Source organism: Aquarana catesbeiana, linkage group LG03, assembly GCF_042186555.1.
Source record: "Aquarana catesbeiana isolate 2022-GZ linkage group LG03, ASM4218655v1, whole genome shotgun sequence".
Lineage (NCBI taxonomy): Eukaryota > Metazoa > Chordata > Amphibia > Anura > Ranidae > Aquarana > Aquarana catesbeiana.
This window is the reverse complement of record NC_133326.1, coordinates 519,841,538-519,863,137: the sequence shown is the minus strand read 5'-3', so window position 1 is coordinate 519,863,137 and position 21,600 is coordinate 519,841,538. Positions and strand designations below refer to the sequence as shown.

General features: G+C 43.3%; 1 protein-coding gene across 2 annotated transcripts in view; it reads left to right on the top strand.

Annotated features, from left to right (window-relative positions):
• BLTP3B (bridge-like lipid transfer protein family member 3B) overlaps positions 1 to 21,600 on the top strand; it is a 156,772-nt gene that overhangs the window by 65,893 nt on the left and 69,279 nt on the right. For both annotated transcript variants that reach the window (XM_073621200.1, XM_073621201.1), the window contains exons 5-9: positions 6,929 to 7,118; positions 10,403 to 10,543; positions 14,315 to 14,491; positions 18,803 to 18,983; positions 20,867 to 20,950. In XM_073621200.1, the coding sequence (XP_073477301.1) occupies positions 6,929 to 7,118; positions 10,403 to 10,543; positions 14,315 to 14,491; positions 18,803 to 18,983; positions 20,867 to 20,950 (773 nt within the window). The remainder of the gene's footprint in view (positions 1 to 6,928; positions 7,119 to 10,402; positions 10,544 to 14,314; positions 14,492 to 18,802; positions 18,984 to 20,866; positions 20,951 to 21,600) is intronic.

Below are 21,600 nucleotides of genomic sequence, written 5' to 3'. Positions count from 1 at the left end.
TCAGTCTCCCAATGTCTAAAGGCCTTTTGCACCCTCCTCATGACCCGCAGAAGACTGTAAAAATGGTCAGGGTTAATACAACTGTTCCTACCGAGTTCTGAACCACCTCTTCTGGGGTTTCAGCCTCATAGAGATCCCTTAGGTCAGTAGCCGATTACATTTTAGTAGCCCTGGGGTATTTTGCTTCAATGCCCCATCTTACTGGTGCTTATATGGACACTAACACTACCCATTACATCACTAGAGGAAGGTTTTCTCTAAACGGGACCTAACACCCAATTCCAGCTTTTCCTTTACGATTTTGGAAACAGCCACTTAGTGGCCAACAAGCTTGTATATATGTGGTCTTCAGATGCCCACACACCTATGGCCATATACTGTACAGAGTAGAATTTAAACTTGGAGAACTCACTGGTGCAGGAGTACTCCAGCACTAGATAATCCTAAGGTTTTTAACAATCGCAGTGCAAATATTTGGCAGGAATATGACATCCACTGTCTAACTGGTGTGTCTAACTTGATAAAACAAACATGACTATGTATATTTACTGAGAGAAATGTGCATACTTTAGCATTCTGTTCAATGTCAAGCAAAGAGGAGAGGCTTGTGTGCTGTTGTGCAGAGCATTGTGCATGGTGTGACACCTGTATGGTTATTCAGCATTCAGCTCTTTGCAAACAAAAGGCAATACAACTTCACACACATTTGACAGGCATGGCCTACCGTGAGTCATGTATATTCTGAAATATCAGCGTGGATTTGTCCTTTAAAGCTGAACTCCAGGAAAACCCAGATGAAATGCATAAACTTTTTTTTTAACCTGCAAAACTGTTTGTATTTCTGTCTATCCAGTTCTCAGATTTGCATACCTCGACAGAATACCTGTTTTTGTTTTCTATTCTGCAATTTACTTAATATTTACCACTTATTTTAGAATAAAGAGTCAGGTTCTCTCGGGAGGATAGAATAAGTGTAGAAAACTGGGAATGTGACACATTTCCTCTAAACCAGAATTCATGGCAATTAAAGACTAACTTTGGGCCTAAGTCTCACCCTCTCCCCCCCCCAAAAAAAAAAAAACACACACTTTCGGTTTAAATCCGCTAAAAACATTCCTTAAAGGAGAAGTTCACCTCTGTTGTTCTATTTCCTCTCCACTCTACACAGCTTGCTATGGGGGCACTGGTGCGTGCTCGCTCATGAGCCCTGCTCTGCGTCCATGAGACCCATAGAGCCGTGGCTTGGCCCTCCCCCTGCTCTTTCCTCATTGGCTCACTGGCTGTGATTGACATGCATGAAGGTAAAAAACTTTTAGCCTTTACAACCAATTTTAAGTTACCTTAACCCTGAGTCTTCCTGCCACACGGTTGCAACACATCTGAGCGTGCCTACTGATGAGTCTGATGTCTGCAGCCTGGAAACCTTTTGTTGCCTGCTGTCATCAGCTGCAGAGATCCTGTCTAAATCTGAGTCACTACAGTGCTTGACTGGTGAGCTTATCCCTGAGGACCCAAATAAGAAAACCACTGTTTTCATTGTAGGGGTGGGGGCACACCACATCAATAGATCACCTTGTTGCTTCTGTCCGTACTGTTTACAGTCTTGGGTACAGTTCCTAAGGCGGCAAAGACTTTGTCATTGTACCCACTTTTCTAACTCTTGCTTTATGGAGTTTCAAAACACTGATATGGTAAGACTCCCGGCCGATGCTCCTTGGGCTCTGCCATATTGCCAGGTTCTTCTGTCTCATTTGCTATCCTGCTTTCATGATCGATGACTTTAACAGTATGGCTGTTAAAACCCCTGGTTTTGGGAGACAGAAGCATCACTGAATCTTTGATTCCAAAAATGCTAAAAGCTAGGAAGGCCATTTCCTGCAAGGATTCCAGTGTACTTCACGTGGTGCGACCCTTGGAGTTTCCACCCTTGTATCTTCGTGGAATAATCCTCTCCTTACCGCTGGTTCTGGACCAGCGTTTGTCTCTCAGCACCATTAAAGGTCAGATTTATGTATGCTGTAACTTGTTTTGGAGACCAATGGTCTCCCACTCATTGATTAAGACCTTTTGTAGGGGGATTCTCCCATGTAGCTTCCACTGTTCATTTCCCTGTGATTCCATGCATTCTGAATCTGTTTTCTATGTGCCCTAGAAACCACTGTTTGATCCCATTGGAGACATTCCTCTCTCTACTCTCACCCACAACACAAGGTGTTGAGGCCCAAGACTTTCTTATTGCCTAAGGTAGTTTATGCCTTTCAACCAGCACATTGTTCTTTTGTCCCACTGTCTGGTATCACTTCACCAAAAGTCACCATTGCCTGGTAGTGATTTGGGGTGAGAGAGTCTCCCTCTCTCAGCCACTGCTTCTTTCAGAAGCACCAATTTCCTTTTTTGCCATCTTAAATGGTCCCTATAAGGAAGCACCATCTTCTCATTCCACCATCCCAAGGTGGCTTAAATAGACCATCATCCAAGATTTATGGTCTCAAGGATTGCATTGCACCTTTTCCCTTCAACGTGCACTGTAGTAGATCTGTGAGGACTTTCTGGGCTTTTTTGGAATCAAGCTAATGTTTCACAGATTTGCAAGGCTGCTACTTGTTCTGTTTACACAGTCTATAAATGTTTTCATGTGTATGTTTCACCCCTTAATTTGGATGCTCCAACAGTATAAGACTTCCTTTGTCTCCCAGTGGCACATAAAAAAAGAAAATGGGGTTTTCGTACACAGTTTAAAATCTAGTCTATTGAGGGACACAGGTCCCTCTCCTCTGTGTTTTAAGGTCATGCGCTTGTGGGTGGGGTCTACTGCGCACATGGGATAACACTCGCATGCAGCACGCTCATCAATGCTAGGGAGCAGGCGGAGACTGCAGTCATGTGAAGAATTAAACATTAAGGCAGTTCGCTGACTTAGAGTTGAGCTTTTACTGTGTGCAATAATAAAGTGTAGAGTTCTTCCAAAAAGCAACTTGGCCCATGTCACTACACACTGTAACTTGCTGAGTCTGCGCCAAATCCATCAGTCCAGCTTATCTCTGTTAACTCACTCCCAGTAACAAAATGGGGCCCCACCGAACACCTAGCACGGACCTCATGCATGCTCTCACATAACTATGTGTTTCCTGTACCACTTAACCAGGCCATAGATCTCCATAATGCTAGTCTGCTCTCAGCTGCTTTGGGAGACCGACCACTAGAGAATGAGACAAAACACCGACCCCCTCGATACAGGAGGACCTGCCACCTTACCAGGTACCATGCGTAAGGACTGGTTGCTGTAGCTTGTTACTTCACTTGGTTACTCATAGCAACTACACTTTTTTCCTTGCCTTGCTGAGTTAACCTTTTTTAGTAGTGTTACTCCATACCCCCTAGTGCAATTACAGACCCAGGTTCTTTGGAATATGCCAGAACCAACATGCATGCTTTCAAACACTTCAGACCAGGTTCAGAACTTTTAACATAACTTTACTGTTGAAATGCGGCATGATAATATAGCATAAACAGTGTCCTTTCACTAATCCTAACTAACATGATGTAGTGGCTCAGGCATACCTCTGGGTGGTGAGAGCCCATATAGGCATTGTCTGTGGCTTGAATGCTGTCCTTGGCTCCCAGTGTCTTCGCGTCTTCTCCCCAGTTTGGTGGCGAAGCTCTATAGCAGTCTCTGTAGTGCGACTACTACTACAATTCCTACTCCCTGATCTTCGCTGTCCTCTTCTTTATATATATCACAGGTGGGCCTGCTAAAATCAAAAAGCCCGGAAAAGTAGGCCAAAAATGCTTAACCCTTTCCCCAGCCTGGGCCATCTGCTGGAAACTAACTGTATGCATTTTAACCTGTCCAACACTCTTTACTGCTTTGCTACAAAACAAAGGCATGCTGGTAGTAGGAGGGGTTATCGTGGACTGAACTACAGATTTTGTTTGCCAGTGTCCAGTCCTCCTATAGGCGGCAGTATAACCTGAAGGTTAAACACTTTTTTGTTCTTCAACGAATGCCATAAGAAAGGTTTTTTATTGGGAGTACAAAAATCATATATATTTTTTTACCAGTGCTGAGCAATTTATTTTTAAAAAGGTGGAGCTGTGCTTAAGACTCCATTCACACTTGTGTGATTTGTCATGCAACTTTTCTCCTTCCAGCTTCTTATCTGCATTAAAATAAAGGGTTGTTACAAGCATCACTCCTATTCTTTCAGCTATTTTCAGTAATGAGACCTTTATTCTCTTCTGATGTTCACTGAGAAGGACCCAGTCTTTCTGGCAAAAAAGAATTCTACATCCCACTGTCTCGATGTAAAAAATATTACTGTAACAAATGGAGCTTTTGATGCGGAAGACAGAATATATTTTCTGAATGAATATAGCTTTGTTCTGATTGATGTCACTGTAGGGCGATTTGTCAGCCTGAACGCAACACTGCCACCTGGGCTGTTAATAAAGCCTGTAATATCGCTGTGTTTATGCTACAAATAAGGATGTATGTTTTGCACTGTTGGTTTATCATGAGTTTGGAAATCAAATGTGTTACTAGCCAGTTTTATAACACTGTGCACTATTAAATTAAAGTATTTTACGAGCCAGAGCACAGTCTTGGAGTTTTATTGGCTTTTTGTTTGGTTTTGGCCTTGATTAAAGTATATCCCAAAAAAAAAAAAAAAAAACAAGAAAAAAAGGTGATATTGCAATTTACCAGTTATTGGGTGGAGTGGCTACATTCATTTAAATTTTTTTTCCAGGATGTTTTTCCTTCATTGTCGCCTAGTAATATTTTTTTGTAATACATTTCATGTCCTATGATGGCAGCTTCTACTCACTGTGCTGTATCCATGGAGGAGCAGCATTGTCACACTAAGAGGCCTATACTGTAGAACAACCCCCCAAAGCAGGGGTCCTCAAACTTTTTAAACAGGGGGCCAGTTCACTATCGGTCAGACTGTTAGAGGGCCGGACTATAGTTCGGACGCGCTGTGATAAAAGTCCCGCCCTCCCCCTACCTAGACCAGCTTGTGGCTCATTCAATCTCAACACTCCAAATCAGTCCATCATATCTAAGGCACCCCAAAGTGGACCACCCTAACCACAGCACCCCAAAGAACCCCACACTAGCGGGATGCACAGGGGGAGGCAGTGGGGTGGAGGGGGGACTGCAGAGTGGTCAGAAGGACAGTGGGATGGAGAGGGGGACAGTGGGATGGAGAGGGGGACAGTGGGATGGAGAGGGGGACAGTGGGATGGAGAGGGGGACTGTGGGATGGAGAGGGGGACTGTGGGATGGAGAGGGGGACAGTGGGATGGAGAGGGGGGCAGTGGGATGGAGAGGGGGATGGACAGGGGGACTGTGGGATGGACAGGGGGACTGTGGGATGGACAGGGGGACTGTGGGATGGACAGGGGGGCTGTGGGATGGACAGGGGGGCTGTGGGATGGACAGGGGGGCTGTGGGATGGACAGGGGGGCTGTGGGATGGACAGGGGGGCTGTGGGATGGACAGGGGGACTGTGGGATGGACAGGGGGACACTTACACATATGGACTTGCCTCTGACTGTCTCCCCAAACTCTCAGTTCTTACTTCTTCCTAGTAGGCTGTTCCCTGAAGCCTGCGCTCTCCCTGCTGGACTCCTCTTCCTCCTCGCTGTCCTGGGACAAGGCGAGCATCCCCTCCGCGCCTCCTGTCTGCCATGCCAGTGAGAAGTGAATCCGCGGGGCTGCACTGGAAACTACACTTCCCAGCGTGCAGCGCGGCACACGGAGCCCTCCATAGAGATGACTGGGGTGGGGGAGGCGGCTTGTGTAGCTTGTCTGAGCAGAGCGGACATTCTCCCCACCAGAGCAGAGTGGACCTGCCCAAGATGAGCCGACCTGGCCCGGCCCGAGCCCGAGCCAAGCAGATCCGCCCCCGTCCGTGCCGTTTATTAGTGTGGCTGTGTGTCCTGTCAGGAATCCGGCCCTGGGTGGGGTGGGCCGGATAAATGTCGTCGGCGGGCCGCATGTGGCCCACGGGCCGTAGTTTGAGGACCCCTGCCCCAAAGCATACAGGAAAGGCTCACTAAGTCAATTAGATTCCACATATAGCAAAAATCTCACTTTTGGGTAGACTGATTTTTTTTAGGAAAACATGGTGGTCACAGAAATCTTCCAGCAAGATGCAGTTTATGCAGTCTTTTTAGCAAATAGGTTGAAGGTCCCATTTTCACATGACAGCACTCGGTTCTGACGATTGGCTACGGAAACACCCACTGCATTTTTAGGTGAGTGAGTCACCTTAAGCAGGAGCGCCATGTGCTTGCACAGACCTGAAAGTACTGGTTATTTAACAATGATGCAACAGGCAAGTGAACAGAAGGCCAGAACCATGCTATCATGATCCATTCTGAAGAGTTCCAGAACCATGTTACCATGATACATTTTGTTTAAGATCAGGAGGCTGTAGACAGCGTTATGTATCGTACGACCGTTCTCGCTTAAATAGTCGCAAGTAGAAATTGAATAGCTAATAAAGTCACAAATTCTCGTACGACAGACAAAAAAAAAATCGGAAGTGATGTCATGTGTTATGTATTTGTATTGTATATTCGGACGACAACTATACTGACTAAACGAAAGTCGTACGATCTGGAATCGTAAGAGGAAAATTTTCCTGTATGTCCGATCGAATAATATCGGATGAACGGTCGTGATCGGCTGTCGAAAGTAGTGTACACACGATCCGAATATCGTACGATTCTTCCTCGGACGACAGTTTTCCTACAATATTCGGATCGTGTGTACGGGCAATTAGTCTTGACATATTGTAGCAGCCAGTGTTACACACAATAAAGAGCAACAAAGTAGCCAAAATGTTAATTTCTGTTATGTCAATTTTCAGACTCCCATTTTTATCTTATTTTTTACCAATTTTTTCATTTTATCTTCCAGTGAATATGGTTTTGCAGAAAAAGTAGTAGAAGGAATCTCCCTGTCTGTCAATTCCATCGTCATCCGCATGAAAGCCAAGGCATTCAATGCTTCATTTGAGTTGTCCCAGCTAAGAATATACAGTGTCAATGCCACCTGGCAACTTAGCGATCTGCGTTTCACTCGAATACAAGACCCGCAGCGTGGAGAGGTAAGATAAAGCAAATTGGAGTTTATGTTCTACATTTTTAGATTTTACACCTGGGTTCGAGAATATACCCTTCACATGACTGGCCTGGACACTTATGTGTGTCAAGTCACATGATTATATTTTTCTGCAAATAGATGTGTGCCACCAGTTCAGACTCTGCTGCCATCTGGCAATCCATTGCACCCCAAAGTGCCACTTTCCAGCTGGGCTCATCACAACATGCCAATGTTGAAACCAGAAAAGAGACCTGCAATGGCGGGATTTTTTTGTTGGGTATCCCGGTGCCACCTTCTAGGAAGCTGTTGATGGTGATGCTGGGCAGAATGATGTGACTCCATATCTCTGTCGTATTCATCCCTACATCATTCTTGTCATTTATAAAAAGCCAGCTGAGACTAGGATCCACAATGTCTCTGGCCACTCATGGCTCTGTAGTCATTTGACTTTTAAATAGAAACTGCAGAGAGTCTACAGGATACAGTCAGATACAGAGGACATACTGCAAGAGATGCATAGAGATTGCACGCAAAAAGCCATATGAGTGGTTTGAAAGTGGGTATATACTAAAGAAAATGGCCAGAGACTGGAAACATACAGCAGGAGATAGTTAAAGACTAACGCAAACACGCTCTGCTACACAATATGCCCAATGTTGCAATATACCAAACACAAAAACAATCTAAAATGTTGCAATAAATTAAGCCATATACACAAAAAGCATGGAGGGAACTTTATACTGCTTTATCATTTACAAATATTTTTTTTTTTTATAAGACACTAATTTTGGAATATTTATTATTTGTCACACATAATTTGATATATTTTAAAATTTTATATTTTTGTGCTTGGCACTGTGTATATTTTGTAGCAGAGTGTGTTTGGGTTAGTATTTATAGCTGTACCTGTGAAAGATTTTGTCTTCGCTATCCTCATTTATTGCTTTAGGGTTGATTTTCACTTTGGGGATTGGTTTAAATTATTTGTGTGGGGGTAGTTCTTTCTAGGCATAGTGTGGAAGGGTCCAGTAATTTAAGCTACAGGAGTGTTTGGAGACTGGGCACATCCTTCATGAGATGATGCAAGATTATGTGGTTCAAACTCACCAATGCTCTGTACAGATGCATGTCTCATATTTATTGTGAAGACATGTTCCTTCTTCAAGGTAACATAGTGACAATAAACACATGCAGCAAAAACACATATATACCCTGGTGTAACCTATAGAAACCCGTGTAACACCCCTCCCATGACATCATGATGATGTCATAATTCCATCAAAAATAGTAAAACATTTTCTAAAGGGAGCTACGTGCTTCACTTTGAAGTGCTAGTGATTTCATATATTATCTTGTTCTAATTTGGGCATGGCCAGAGACTACAGACATGCTGCAGGAGATCAACAGGGACTGGAGAGGTGCTACATTAGACTGCTAAAGAAAGTTTACAAATCGTTACTCCCGTTTTTGCAGACCTCTTAAAAACTACTGTCTACACATTTGATTTTTCCTACAGCAAAATCCATGATGAGATCATTGAGAAATAAAGAAAATGTAGAATGCACATTACAGAAAATAAGAGTAAAAGAAATAAACCAAACCTTTTAATCTGCAGAAGCCATGCTAATAAATTTTCTTTCAACTGCTTGATTTCTGGTTCTGGCACTACGGGCAGTGGTGTATTTAACAGAAAAAAGTGGTGTATTTAGGTTTTGTGCTGCCCTAGGCCTGACTAAACTCATGTACCCCCTAATTTAAATACAACCCATCCTTCCTGTCGAGGCCACACCCCTTCCTATTTAAGACATGCCCTGTCACCTGTAAACCACGCACCTTCATCTTTCAATTGATTGGCGCAGTGGCTGCGTTTGATGGTACAGTGGCTTTGTTTGATGAGCACAGGGGCTGCGTTTGATGAGCACAGTGGCTGCGTTTGATGAGCACAGTGGCTGCGTTATTAAAGCTGCCTGAGTATACAAGTTTTTAAATAGGTCCTGACTCCTGGCTCACTGTTTCAATCCATCTATATAGATGGATTAAAACAGCGAGTCAGGACTAATTTAAAAACTTGTATACCCAGGCAGCTTTAGTATATATCCATTCGCTCGCTCTCATCAAATTGTACCTGAGGGTTCCCGCCGCCGCCGTCCTACTCTCTCTCGCTCCTCCTCTGGTTACAGAGAGACCCGAGCTGGAGAGCGTGCAATGATACCGTGCAGAGGTGGGTACGTGGATCATTAGGCTCCGCCTCCACCAGTTAAGCTGTGTGCAGTGACACTGACAGTCCGTGGCAGTTGCTCCCCCCCCCCCCCGGCCAAGTAAGTGCCCATACTGCCAGTGCTGAGTGCAAAGCCTGTGGGGAGGCTGTATCTGAGTGGGACGTGGGGAGGACGGGTCACGGGGGTTTTCGTGCAGGGGCGGCAAAAAAGCTGCCACCCCCACGCAAAGTGCTGCCCCAGGCCTAGGCCAAGACACAGCACTGACTACAGGTTCTGTAGTACAAGCAGGTAGTTCTCTTTGCACATGTGGTGCTACAGAGAATACATTCTCTGACTACGAATTCCTCTACCCCCCCTTCTTTTTTTACCCTGTCTGGGGTGTATGTGGAAGCGGAGTATATCGGCCACTACCATTTGCTCTATTTATACAAGGAGAACCCCCACCCACCAAGAGATAGGATCCACCAGACATCCATGAAAGGACCCACAGAGGAAATCAGACCATTGCTACATTTTAGATAACAACCACACCTGCTTTATTCGCATGATATAGATTGGGACAATCAGGTTTTATTTTTATTGAATCCAGAGAACACCATTATTGCACTTTACATACCTTTCAAGCACTTTGTGACTTCATAGACTGTGTGGATAAAGTCACTTCATATTTTGTGTATTTGCACTGGACGTTTTATTGCACTTTAAGAAGTTTTATACAGCGGTCATTGGATTTTCACTGCCATCTTGTGTTCATTTTGAGTAATACACTGTTGCATTTCAGAAGTTTTATGTAGTTGATACCAGGGTTTGTCAGCTGGTGTTCATGTATTTCACATAGTTTTTGTAGTTTATTACTTAGTTTTCAACAGAGCAGCACCACTTATATTTTTGTACCTTACTGCAGGAAATGCATTGGGGTAAAAAATGTTTAAGCTTAAGAACCACTTTAAGAGGACAAGTACCCTACTGTAACAAGTGTATCACATGTGTAGGTGAGCCCATAGTGCTGCAATTTAACATTTGACAAGTGTGAAGTTAGCTAATGAGATTTTCTTTCTTGTCTTCTAAGGTGTTGACGTTTAAAGAGATAACCTGGCAGATGATTCGAATTGAAGCAGACGCAATTCAGAGTTCCGATCATGAAATAATGAGCGCCCCTGTCCGGCTTATCACCAATCAGTCCAAAATTAGAGTCACGCTGAAGAGGAGAGTGAGTGCGAATGTTTCATTTTTTTATTGCAAAATGCAGAATCTCAGTGTCCCCGCCATCTGTCTCTCTCTGTGAACAGATCTCTGTAAAATGTGTTTGGTATGGCGTTCATTTATAGATGGGGAAAAATCATGTAAATTTGTATAGTGGTCATTCTATGTAGCGGTTGTGCTTTATTTTCTTGTTAGCATTTATTTGACTCACTGTGGTTGCACTCTGACTCTCAGTATCACAGTAGGAAGGCTAGTACTATGAGCAAGCCAGGCTTTGCCTTATGTGATGCTCTTTTCCTGCATCTGGTACTGGGAGCCAGAAGGGAAGGAGAAAAGTCATGCGTGCAAGAGATAGCGAGAACAGAACCTCGCCAGTGCCTGATGTTGATCAGTAATTTATTCATGTAGCCCTAGAGCGGTAGTAAACCATTTTTTTTTTTTTAAACCCTGTAAGTCAATTGCATAATGTGCTAGCACATTATGAAATGCGTACCCTAGAATTAATCCTTCCAGCGCCGTGCTGTCATCACCAAAGGCGCTTCAATCCTCACCCGGTCGGTCTTCCGGGCTCATGTCCTTCGGCCGTCTGATTGGTCACGCCAGGATGATGTTACTCCCGAGCAAGCGCGTAGGAGTCACAGACTGTAGCACAGAGCTCTGAAGGGATGGCATGGGTATGCTGTTCCTTCAGAGCGTTTGTGCCGGTGACATCACTGCCTGCATGCAGTGTGAATATCTCCTAAAAAGTGCAAGTTTAGGAGATATTCACAGTACCTACAGGTAAGCCTTATTATATAAAAAAGGGGTTTACTTCCACTTTTCCACTATTATTGAGGGAGCTAAATAGGAGCTAAATAGGCATCTACTGGAACACCAACTCTTAAAGAGTCATTGTCAATCCCCCACTTAAAAATAAATCTTAATAGATTTTCCTTGCTTGAGGTATTATACCCACCTCTACGGTGATCTGTGTCTCCTACCTTCCTGCCATTCAAGTGCTGCAGGCTACAAAAGCCTGGACCTTCACACTTTCAGGAGTGTCAGATGCCTTTGTCCTCTGCCTTGTACTTTGGTACCATTCCCTGAACCCCTGTGTCACTGCTGAGCCCTGTGACGACATAGGGGTCCAAGGGGGAAGGTAGGGGGTAGAGTCCCTAGAGGTATAATACCTCTTCATTTGGAGGCAACTGTTACAGTGGCGAAAATAATTATTTGATCTTATGCAGATTTCCTAAGTTTGCCCACTTACAAAGAAATGAATGGTCTATAATTGTTATCATATTTGTATTTTAAGTGATAGAGATAGAATATCAATCAAAAAACACATGATACAAATGGTATAAATTGAGTTGCAGTTCAGTGAGTAAAATAAGTATTTGATACCCTACCAACTAACAATAATTCTGGCTCCCACAGACTGGCCACAGTATGTGCTCATGTGGTACACAGATTAGTCCTGTCAATTTAAGAAGGTGCTCCTAACAACAACTTGTTATGTATATAAAAGACGCCTGTCCACAGAATCTCTTTCTTCCATTCAAACCACATCATCATGGGCAAAGAGCTGTCAAAGGACGTCAGGGACAAGATTGTAGACCACAAGGCTGGAATGAGTTACAAGACCATCAGCAAGAAGCTTGGTGAGAAGGAGACAACTGTTGGAGTAATTATTCGCAAATGGAATAAATACAAAATAACCATCAATCATCCTTGGTCTGGAGCTATATGCAAGGTTTTGCCTCATGGGGTAAGGATGATCTTGAGATCATGTGATCATGAAAAGTGACGGATCAGCTCAGAACTACACGGGAGGAGCTTGTGAATGATCTCAAGACAGTTGGGACCACCGTCACCATATAAACCATTGATAAAATAATATGCCGCCATGGATGGAAATCCTGCAGTGCCCGCAAGGTCCCCCTCAGGAAGGCACATCTACAGCCCCATCTGAAGTTTGCTAATGAACATCTAAATGATTCAGAAAAGGATTGGGAGAAAGTGCTGTGGTCAGATGAGACCAAAATTTAGCTCTTTGGCATTAGCTCGACTCGCTGTGTTAGTAAGAAGAAAAATACTGACTATGACCCTAAGAACACCATTCCTACAGTCAAGCACGGATGTGGAAACATTATGCTTTGGGGCTGTTTCTCTGCTAAAGGTACAAGCTGACTTTGCCACATTGGGGGACCAATGGACAGGGCCATGTATTGTAAAATTTTGGATGAGAACCTTCTTCCCTAAGCCAGAACACTGAAGATGGGTCATGGATTGGTCTTCCAGCATGACAATGACCCAAAACATACCGCCAAGGCAACAGAGGAGTGGCTCAAGAAGAAGCACATTAAAGTCATGGAGTGGCCTAGCCAGTCTCCAGACCTTAATCTTATAGAAAATTTATGGAGGGAGCTGAAACTTTGAGATGCCAAGCAATAGCCAAGAAACCTTAAGGATTTAGAGAATATCTGTAAAGCGGAATGGACCAAAATCTCTCCTGAGATGTGTGCAAACCGGGTAAACAACTACAAGAAACATCTTACCTCTGTGCTTGCCAACAAGAGTTTCTCCACCAAGTACTAAGTCATGTTTTGCTTAAGGATGAAATAATTATTTTACTCACTGAACTGCAACTCAATTTATAATATTTGTATCATGTGTTTTTCTGGATTTTTGGATGGTGTCCTGTCTTTTTCATTTAAAATACCCCTATGATAAAAATTATAGACCCTTAATTTCTTTGTAAGTGGGCAAACTTGCAAAATCTGTAGGGGCTCAAATAATTATTATTTCCACTGTATACGATTTTTTTTTGCGTAACTTTAGCACCTTTTGTGAGAATTTTAAATATAAAAATAAAAGGGGTAGAACTGTCATATGGTCTTTTTTACTGTGTTTCCAACCGTAGAGCAGTTCCTCTCACTTCCTGTTCTGGTGACCATACAGGAAGTTATTAAGAATGTGCTTAACAGAGGTACAAATGGTAATTAACCTGACAGAGGTTCAAACTCCTCCCAGCTATGTTAGAGTAGTTTTTGTGTTGTCTGACAAACCTGTAAGAAAAGTTATCTTGTTTTAGCCCCATCTAACCTAAAGCAACACGTCCCCCCCCTAGAATCTTCAGGATCTTAGGCTGATATTGTTCTTTATTCTTGCTGCACATAGCAATTAGAGCCCCCTTTAGACTTCTACTGGATTGTCACCCAAGCGTCTCCTGCATCTTGTTTGGGGGTGGCCCCATAGACATCTCTGGCGATCTACTCTGCAGACATGGCCAGGGGAGAGGATCATTTCAGCCCAAGGCTTTGAGGATTCCTGAAGGCTGCAGTCATCTGATTCAGATCAGTATGCATCTGGTACAGGGTAAGGGAGGTTTCTTTGGCTCCAGGAAAACTGTATGAAGGTAGAGTTATCTTTGGAGCCTATGTGCAACACTAATAAGCAGGAAGGAGAGCCAGCATATACAGAGCACAAATACAGCTGCTTCATTTTTTCACTTTAATTAGTTTTTTTTAGGAAGATTTTGATATAGTTGCAGGGATTGGTTACATTTACCATTAATAAGTTTTCATAGAATAGGCTGCTCCGATTTTAATGTGTTTTTTACAATGTGTATACACAAAGTTTTTAAAATGTTAATGTTCATTGATGACATTTTGTGTATTCCCTGGTCATGTGCGCCTACAGTGTATATTTAAAAAAAAGTACAAATCTATAAATTTCCTTTTGAGGTGCTTTTATTATTGACACCACCATGTGTGCTTATATTCCTTGTTCTCAACAGCTAAAAGACTGTAATGTGGTGGCCTCGAAGCTGGTGCTGATCCTGGACGACTTATTGTGGGTGCTGACGGACTCGCAGTTGAAGGCCATGGTTCAGTATGCTAAATCTCTTAGCGAAGCAATAGAGAAGTCAACGGAGCAGAGGAAAAGCATGGCCAGAACCGCAGAGCCCACACAGGTGACCCAGCTCCCCTACCTATCCTAGCTATCAGTGCTGGTGTAAAGTGTCACTTCAGTGATTTTATTAAAAAGCTTAAAAAAAATAAAAAATAAAAATAAAAAAAGTATCTGCAGTGCTTTACAGAGTAAATAGGCTATTATATCCTGCTCCCGAATGAGCTGACAGTCTAATAACCCTATCACAGACACACTCTGAGGGCAAATGCTTGTGGAGTGAAGTTCATACCAACCAGTGAGAGAAATGCGCTCTCCATGTAGATAACATTCTTGGGGGTAAATGAACAAGGCATCAACCACTCATTAGTTCACATTTTGATAGTGCTGTCAGTCACTAAAGCCAGCCATACATGGATCGAAATTTGGCCAGTCCCTACTAAATTGGCTGAATTTCGTTCCACATTTGAGTACCCTAGTTGTACAGAAGTCGATCAACTTTTGTACAACCAGCCTGTCCTTTTTTTTTTTTTTCCTGCTGATTCAACAAAAAACAAAAAATGAATGTATGGGCTGCCTTAGTTAAAGCGGTTCTTCAGCCTGGTTCTCAAACATTGAGTTGCTGCTGGCTTTTAATAAATAGATGCCTGTCCAGGGATCCTCGCCTGAGACTGTTCTTCATCAGTCTTCGGGTTCCCACCACCGGCATCCTAAATGTGGGAGCCGGCTGTGACTCCTTGCAGCTTCACAGCTGGCTCCCCATTGCACATGTGCGATCCGCACTGCGCCTTGTGATTGGACCCACAGCCTTCTGGGACCTGTTAGGTGTTCCATAAAGGTGTCTGAGACCTGTTACGTGTCCTATAAGGGGGGGGGGAGTATTGAAGAAATTTTGGTGGAATTGCCTAGGCAATTCCAGCGGAAGTGGGAGCGGGTACCTCTGAAAACTAAGGGGGGGGGGGAGTGAACTTCCACTTTTGGATGAAGTTCTTTAACATCCAACCGTCCTTACTGCCAGGAGTGATACATTGTAGAACAATCACAATGAAAAGAAGTGGGTAGCTAGAAGGCAGTAATGAGTGCGGTAAGATTAGATTATATGAAGTTTGTTTGTTCTGTGTCCCTCTTGATCTCCAACCTGCATTTCATGCTAAGTAGAAAAGCCAGGTAAAAAACGTTTTCTACAAACCACAAGAACTTGTTCATAGACTATATGCAGTGACCTGAGTTATTCTTTATAGGACAATGCAGATCACCACTGGGTGGTGACAAAACAATCGTTTTCTCTGTGGCCCGTTCAATCTACAGTGCTGCAGTGATATGCGGTGCAGTAAAATGCAGACATGCTTTATTTTTCCACAGCGCATCAGATGCCACCACTGGTCACAGTGCCGCAGGGCATCACTCCCAGCTGCTGTGTGGAGGCTTGAATAGAGTGTACATGCCCAATAAAGCAAAAAACTGTTTTACCCCTCCCTGCCCAGTAAAATCGACACCAGGCCGCACACTAAAACAGAGGGTTTTAACACATGGAAAGTGTGAACCGGCCCTAAAAGTGATTTTGCTCCAAAGCCACTCGCCTACAACACAACACTGGATGAAAACATTTGAGCTTATACTAAGAGATGCAAGTACATATTCCTCACCTAAGGTTCCACCTTGTATCATATATACAGTTTCAAACAAATCTTCTGGTTTCCTAGGACTGAGGTTGTGTCAATCCAGGGAATCTGCTGAACCAGAAGATTTGTATATGTGATATGTAAACTGTGTATACAGATATGTGTGTGTGTGTTATACAAAGCAGGACAGCAGGGAGGAATAAGCACTTGCATCTCTGAGCATAAGTTCAAAAATAGTTTTCTATTGGTTCCACCAGAGGAATGTTCTTGGGCAGGTGCTCAGTTTCAAAAATGGGGCAAGGCACCAACTGTCTTTAGGAAGTCTGTGTGCAAGACAATTAGGCCCCATTCACACTTGGTAATTTGTAATTGCGATTCCAAATAGAAGTAAAATGCGTAATGCGCGTTTGGGTGCTATTCTTTCCTAATCAGGAATCCTTTTCAGGCTGTTTCCTAAACGCAGTAAAAATTTACTGCGACGGTCCCTTGACATAATCATGCAAAAACTTGCGACAGAACACACTTTTGTGTGAAGCTCGTCGACCAAAAAGGAGCAGAAGCTTCTTTTGGGGGCGATAGATGTGCATTGGGCAGCCCATCTAGTGAATAAAAAATTGCGAACTGGAACGCTTGTTTCTGCTACGCGAGATGTGGACGGGGCCTTACACAAGAAAAGCTGTAACTGAAAAAGAAAGTTATTTTAGAACAGGAACATTAAAATGTATGTAAACTTGAAATCTATTTTGGGCTTTGTATGGCATGCTGCCTCTCTGTATGCATTTTTCTTAAAGTGGCAATAAACTCTGGTTGCTCTCAGTCCCCTCCAAATCCCCAAATTCTTTTTTTTTTTTTTTTTTTTTGCTGCTGTGATCTAACTTCCTTTTTGGAGGGTGGCCCCTTTCGCATTGGTCCTGAAAGTTTTAACAGTGCAAATCTCTCTACAATGATTGTTATCTCTATCAGATGTTTTAGCCTCTGCGTGGACATGACTGTTGTTATCCCCTTCTAAAGACCTATAAAATGACTGTATCAGGGGATGGCTACATTTTGTTCTCCATGCTCTCACTGTTTGTAGGAAAGTAGTCACCCCCTTTCGCTCACTCCCTAGAAGGACTAGGGACTATGCACCATGAGACTTGTAGTGTGCATAGGCCAGTGCACATGACTGTAACTAACATGCATTGCTTGTTCCAAACAAACGCAAGTGAGTGGAGTGGACAGGTTTGAGAGCTCACAGAGGATGTTACAAAGAGGCATAAAAACATGGTAAGAAACAATTCAGTGAAAAATTGTTTACAGAGCCATAAAATAGTGGATGTGTTTAAGTAAAAAAGAAATAGTATGACCAAAGCTTGTTTGGCTATACGGCTATACTTCTTATGGAGGTCACAGGAGTGCACTTACTTTTGCACTCCTGTGACCTAGAATTGGCAAACAGCGGGCTAAAGCCTGCAGTTAGCTGACATCACAGGGCTACTGTAGGCTCTGGAGGGATCCCAGCAATAATGTTAAGATCCCTCCAAATGCCTGCATGGCAGCTGGCTTGGCCTCTCAGCGTGCCACTGAGAGCCTGAACCAGCCACTCCTATCCAGCACTCCAGTAAGAACTGGAGGAGCAGAGCACAAAGCTGTGACTGACAGTTACTGATCGGCTCAGAGCTGACCAAGAAATAAGAAATTCGACAGTCACGTGATCTCTCAGTTCTTGGGCTTAAAGCCGGTGGGGGACAGCTGCAGCATTTCACCGATGCTCCAGCCATATATGTTTTGTTTTTTTCCCATTTCCCACACTTCTCCTTTATTTTGTCGAATATGGATATTGTTTAGTGTCACTTTAGGCAAATTATTTTTTGTGAATCTGTTGCAACATTACTTGCCTGGAGTTCCTACCAGTCTCAGCATTTTCTGTTTCAGTCCAGTGCTAAGAAGCTGCCTTTCTGTAAGCATCAACGCACTCTCTAAATTGGCCTTTCAGGCCTGCAGAAGATGCACTATGACGTAATGGCCCAACGGCCATCTAAAGGAGTGCACATGGCAGGCTGACAACACTGTTGCATGGTAGCAGGTTAGCATACAATTTGTCCAGTCTGCAGAAAATGGTTTGTATAGGAAGCTGTAGACAGAGTTCTAGTGTAGCTTTCATTACAATACAGTTTACTAATGAAAACCTTTTTCTTTCCTCTTATGAGTCATAATCTTCTGCCCGCTATAGCTATTACCTTTTTACCCCTGGTTGCCTGTTATGTAATGGAAGAGATTTGTCTGGTTGTTAGGAAATGGGGGTTGTTAGGCAACCCATTTACACGGTGGGGACTGTGCCTTGTTGTAAAGCCTACTTGTATGTTTTAAAAATGAGCTTCAATGTTAAAGTGCCATACGTGGATCGAAATTCAGCCAGATCAGCAGGGGGCGGCTGGTCGGATTTCTATCCATGTATGGGCAGGAAGGTTGTACAGAAGTCGATCTGCCAATCAACTTATGTACAACCGCCCTGTTGAATTTTCCCCGCTTGAATAGTTCTGCAGGCTCTAGCCTGCAATTCTGGTCAGTGCATTCTGATGGTGGGGAAGTCTCCCCAATGTCAGAATACAATAGCTTAGCGGAGAGGATTCCCCCATCTGCATCGAGTGTGTGGATGGGAATCGAGTCAGATTTTTTTCGTTCAACCTGCTGGTTAAACAAAAAACTGCCTCATCTATGGGTTTCTCGAGGTATGTAGAACAAAAGTTTTTATACAGTGTTTATTTTTACAGAGCTGGACACCTCCTACAAGCTCCCAGCAGGTGAAGACCCAACAGTCCACCACGACCGCTGAGCAGAACCAGGCCATCCTAAAGCTATTCCGAGACTTTGATGTGAAGGAAACTTCCTATCACCTACTCATCTCCCACCTGGACCTGCACATCTGTGATGATATTCACTCCAAGGAGAAAGGTGAGCACAATACGTGCCATCAGTGACAAAGCAAGAATTTAAATGAAGTACTCTGAAAGAAGAGACAAAACACAGTATACAGTTTAAAGCATGAACAAGGCAAGCACTGTGTCTACAATTGGAAGCACAGCAGCCATGAAAGCATATACATACCAGTGCTGTATTGTAGGATAAAAAACTCCTTAATGAAACAGAATAAAGTTGAAACCTATGAGAAATAAATCTTTCCTGTTTGGAGAGAACAAGCAAAAACAACCAAAAACCATCGTCTTTTGGTTGTTTTCTCCAACTTTCTCTTCTTTCAGAGTACTTCTTTTAAATTCTTGCTTTGTCTTCTCTATGCCCCTGAAGAAGGGATACACTTCAAGACTCCTGAAACGCGTCGGGCTACATGAGAAGCCCCTCTTCCGATGTTTTCCAGCTCTTGATGAGCACGATATTCAGTGTATGATGTACTGTATCATGTTATGGTGTTCTGCACCTACTGGTGTTTAATACCTGAATAATAAAAATATTTTTGTTCTTATGTTCATCATAATAATTTTTCTATACATAAGTTTGCCCTTAAAGTCCCACAGTGGGGGGGGGGGGGGGGGGGGGGTACTTTTTCTTTGCTCCTATATTTTGGAGATTTTCTCCACGGTGGTTTACCTTGTTATAACCACTGCCCACATATTAGGAAAGCCGGCCGGCGGTTGCGGGTAGCTACACAGGAGGGAGCACGGCTGTTTGTTTTTTTTGTATCACTTCATTTTCATTGCCGCCCATCTCACTTGGCTGGCCTGCAGCTAATTTTGAAGCTGTGTTCAGGACTGCCAGATCTAGGGGGGTGGTACCTTCCCCCACCCCCTACCATTCCCCACCATGGATGCTGTGCCCGGGTTCAGTAAGCTCCTACTCCTTAATACCCATGTCCTCTGCCCTGCTGACCCAGGTCCTCTGCCCTGCTGACCCGGTCCTCTGCCCTGCTGACCCAGGTCCTATACCCCGCTGACCGTTTACTTTGCTCAGCTAACCCCTGTTTTATGCCTTGCTTATGCTGTCCTGTGCCCTGCTGACCCCCTGTCCCGTGCCCTGCTGACCCCGTCTGTCAAATGCCCTGTTCTCAACCTTCCTGCTCCCGTCCTCTGCTTTGCTGACCTCTTATTCTCTGCCCTGCTGAGCTCGGTACGCTGCCCTACAAACTACTGCCCTCTTGACATTTTTTTCACCCCCACATCAGACTGGCTATATCTGGTCCTGGTATTGAGTCGGATGCTCCAATCTGCCCACTCTCATTTTGGACTTGCAATAAACCAGCTATTGGGAACTACTAATTTAAATTTGCAGGGACTGAATTTTGGATTTCCCATCACTTTGTCTCCGAAACAATGGCTACGAAGACAAATAGAGGGTGAATCTCAGCAGGGGCATATGCAGCAATAAAACCTGACAGGTACACTTTCAACTTACCCAAAATTAGAAAAGCTATTTACAGCACCTTGCTGGTCCCAAAAGCTTGCCATGATCTGGCCATATTGCTTTGAGAAGCACGGAGAACTAGTGATGACATCAATGGGTCTAAAATAAGGTATTTAATAAAAGCTAAAAGGTTTAATTTAAACATTTAATAAGCATGTTGATAAGTGCAGGGGGACCAAGGAATGCAAAAATAATCAGAATAAATGTTACATTTATTATCATTTATTATTATTTATATTGAGGTGCAGTTCTGCAGCTGTAAACAGAATTTAGGCACGTGCGGAGAGGGTCTGCTTTGGTTCAAAAAGATTTTATATAAAGTTACTTTCAAGAGATGATAAAACCTTTGTCAGCTTCCTTGTAGTTGTGGAAGTATGATTATTGTGTGATACACATTGTGACCACTCACTTCTGTTTTACAGTGCTGGACCGGAGGATCACTGGGGGCGCCATGCAATTATCCTTTAGTCAGCTGACCGTTGACTACTATCCTTATCATAGAGAAGGTATGTCTTTGAGTAGCTTGTGCTAGTCTGTTATGGAATTTATTGTACATTTTCCAGTTTGGCAGGCCAAGTGGATTGGTAAAAACACATTCAATAAAACTGCCATCAAATAAAGCTCTCGCATGTGTGTTCGCCTAAGCATGCCCGTGTGATAGAGGCCTTTAGTCATTATTAATTGTTCTATCAGGCATTTAAAATGCCAAACCATGCATTTTTTTCCTCTAAAAATGATTCCTGCTTGTTCTGGGAGTACCTGGTAATATAGTTTCAGGCTTTCCCATGAGTGTTTTTTCGCCCCCTCAATTTTCTGTGTTAGCTCATAATTACATGCAAGGGGGCTTTTTGCAGCATATACAATGCGATCTGAAAAATTAGTCTGCTTAACTAATTGTAGCATATAAATCCTGAAAGAAAACACAGATACACAGGATATGCACCCCTCTCTCAGCTAAACCAAGGAATTTTAGGAGGTTAACATAGATGAATCATAACAATGAATACAATATACCTGATCAGAGGTAAACTTTAAGAAATAAATACATCTCCGAGATAAAGTTTTTTTTGTTTTTTTTTTTAACAGAAGATCTCCGAGATAAAGTTTAACGAATATGTTGTTCCTTATATCCATTGAATGCAAAAAGATACATTTG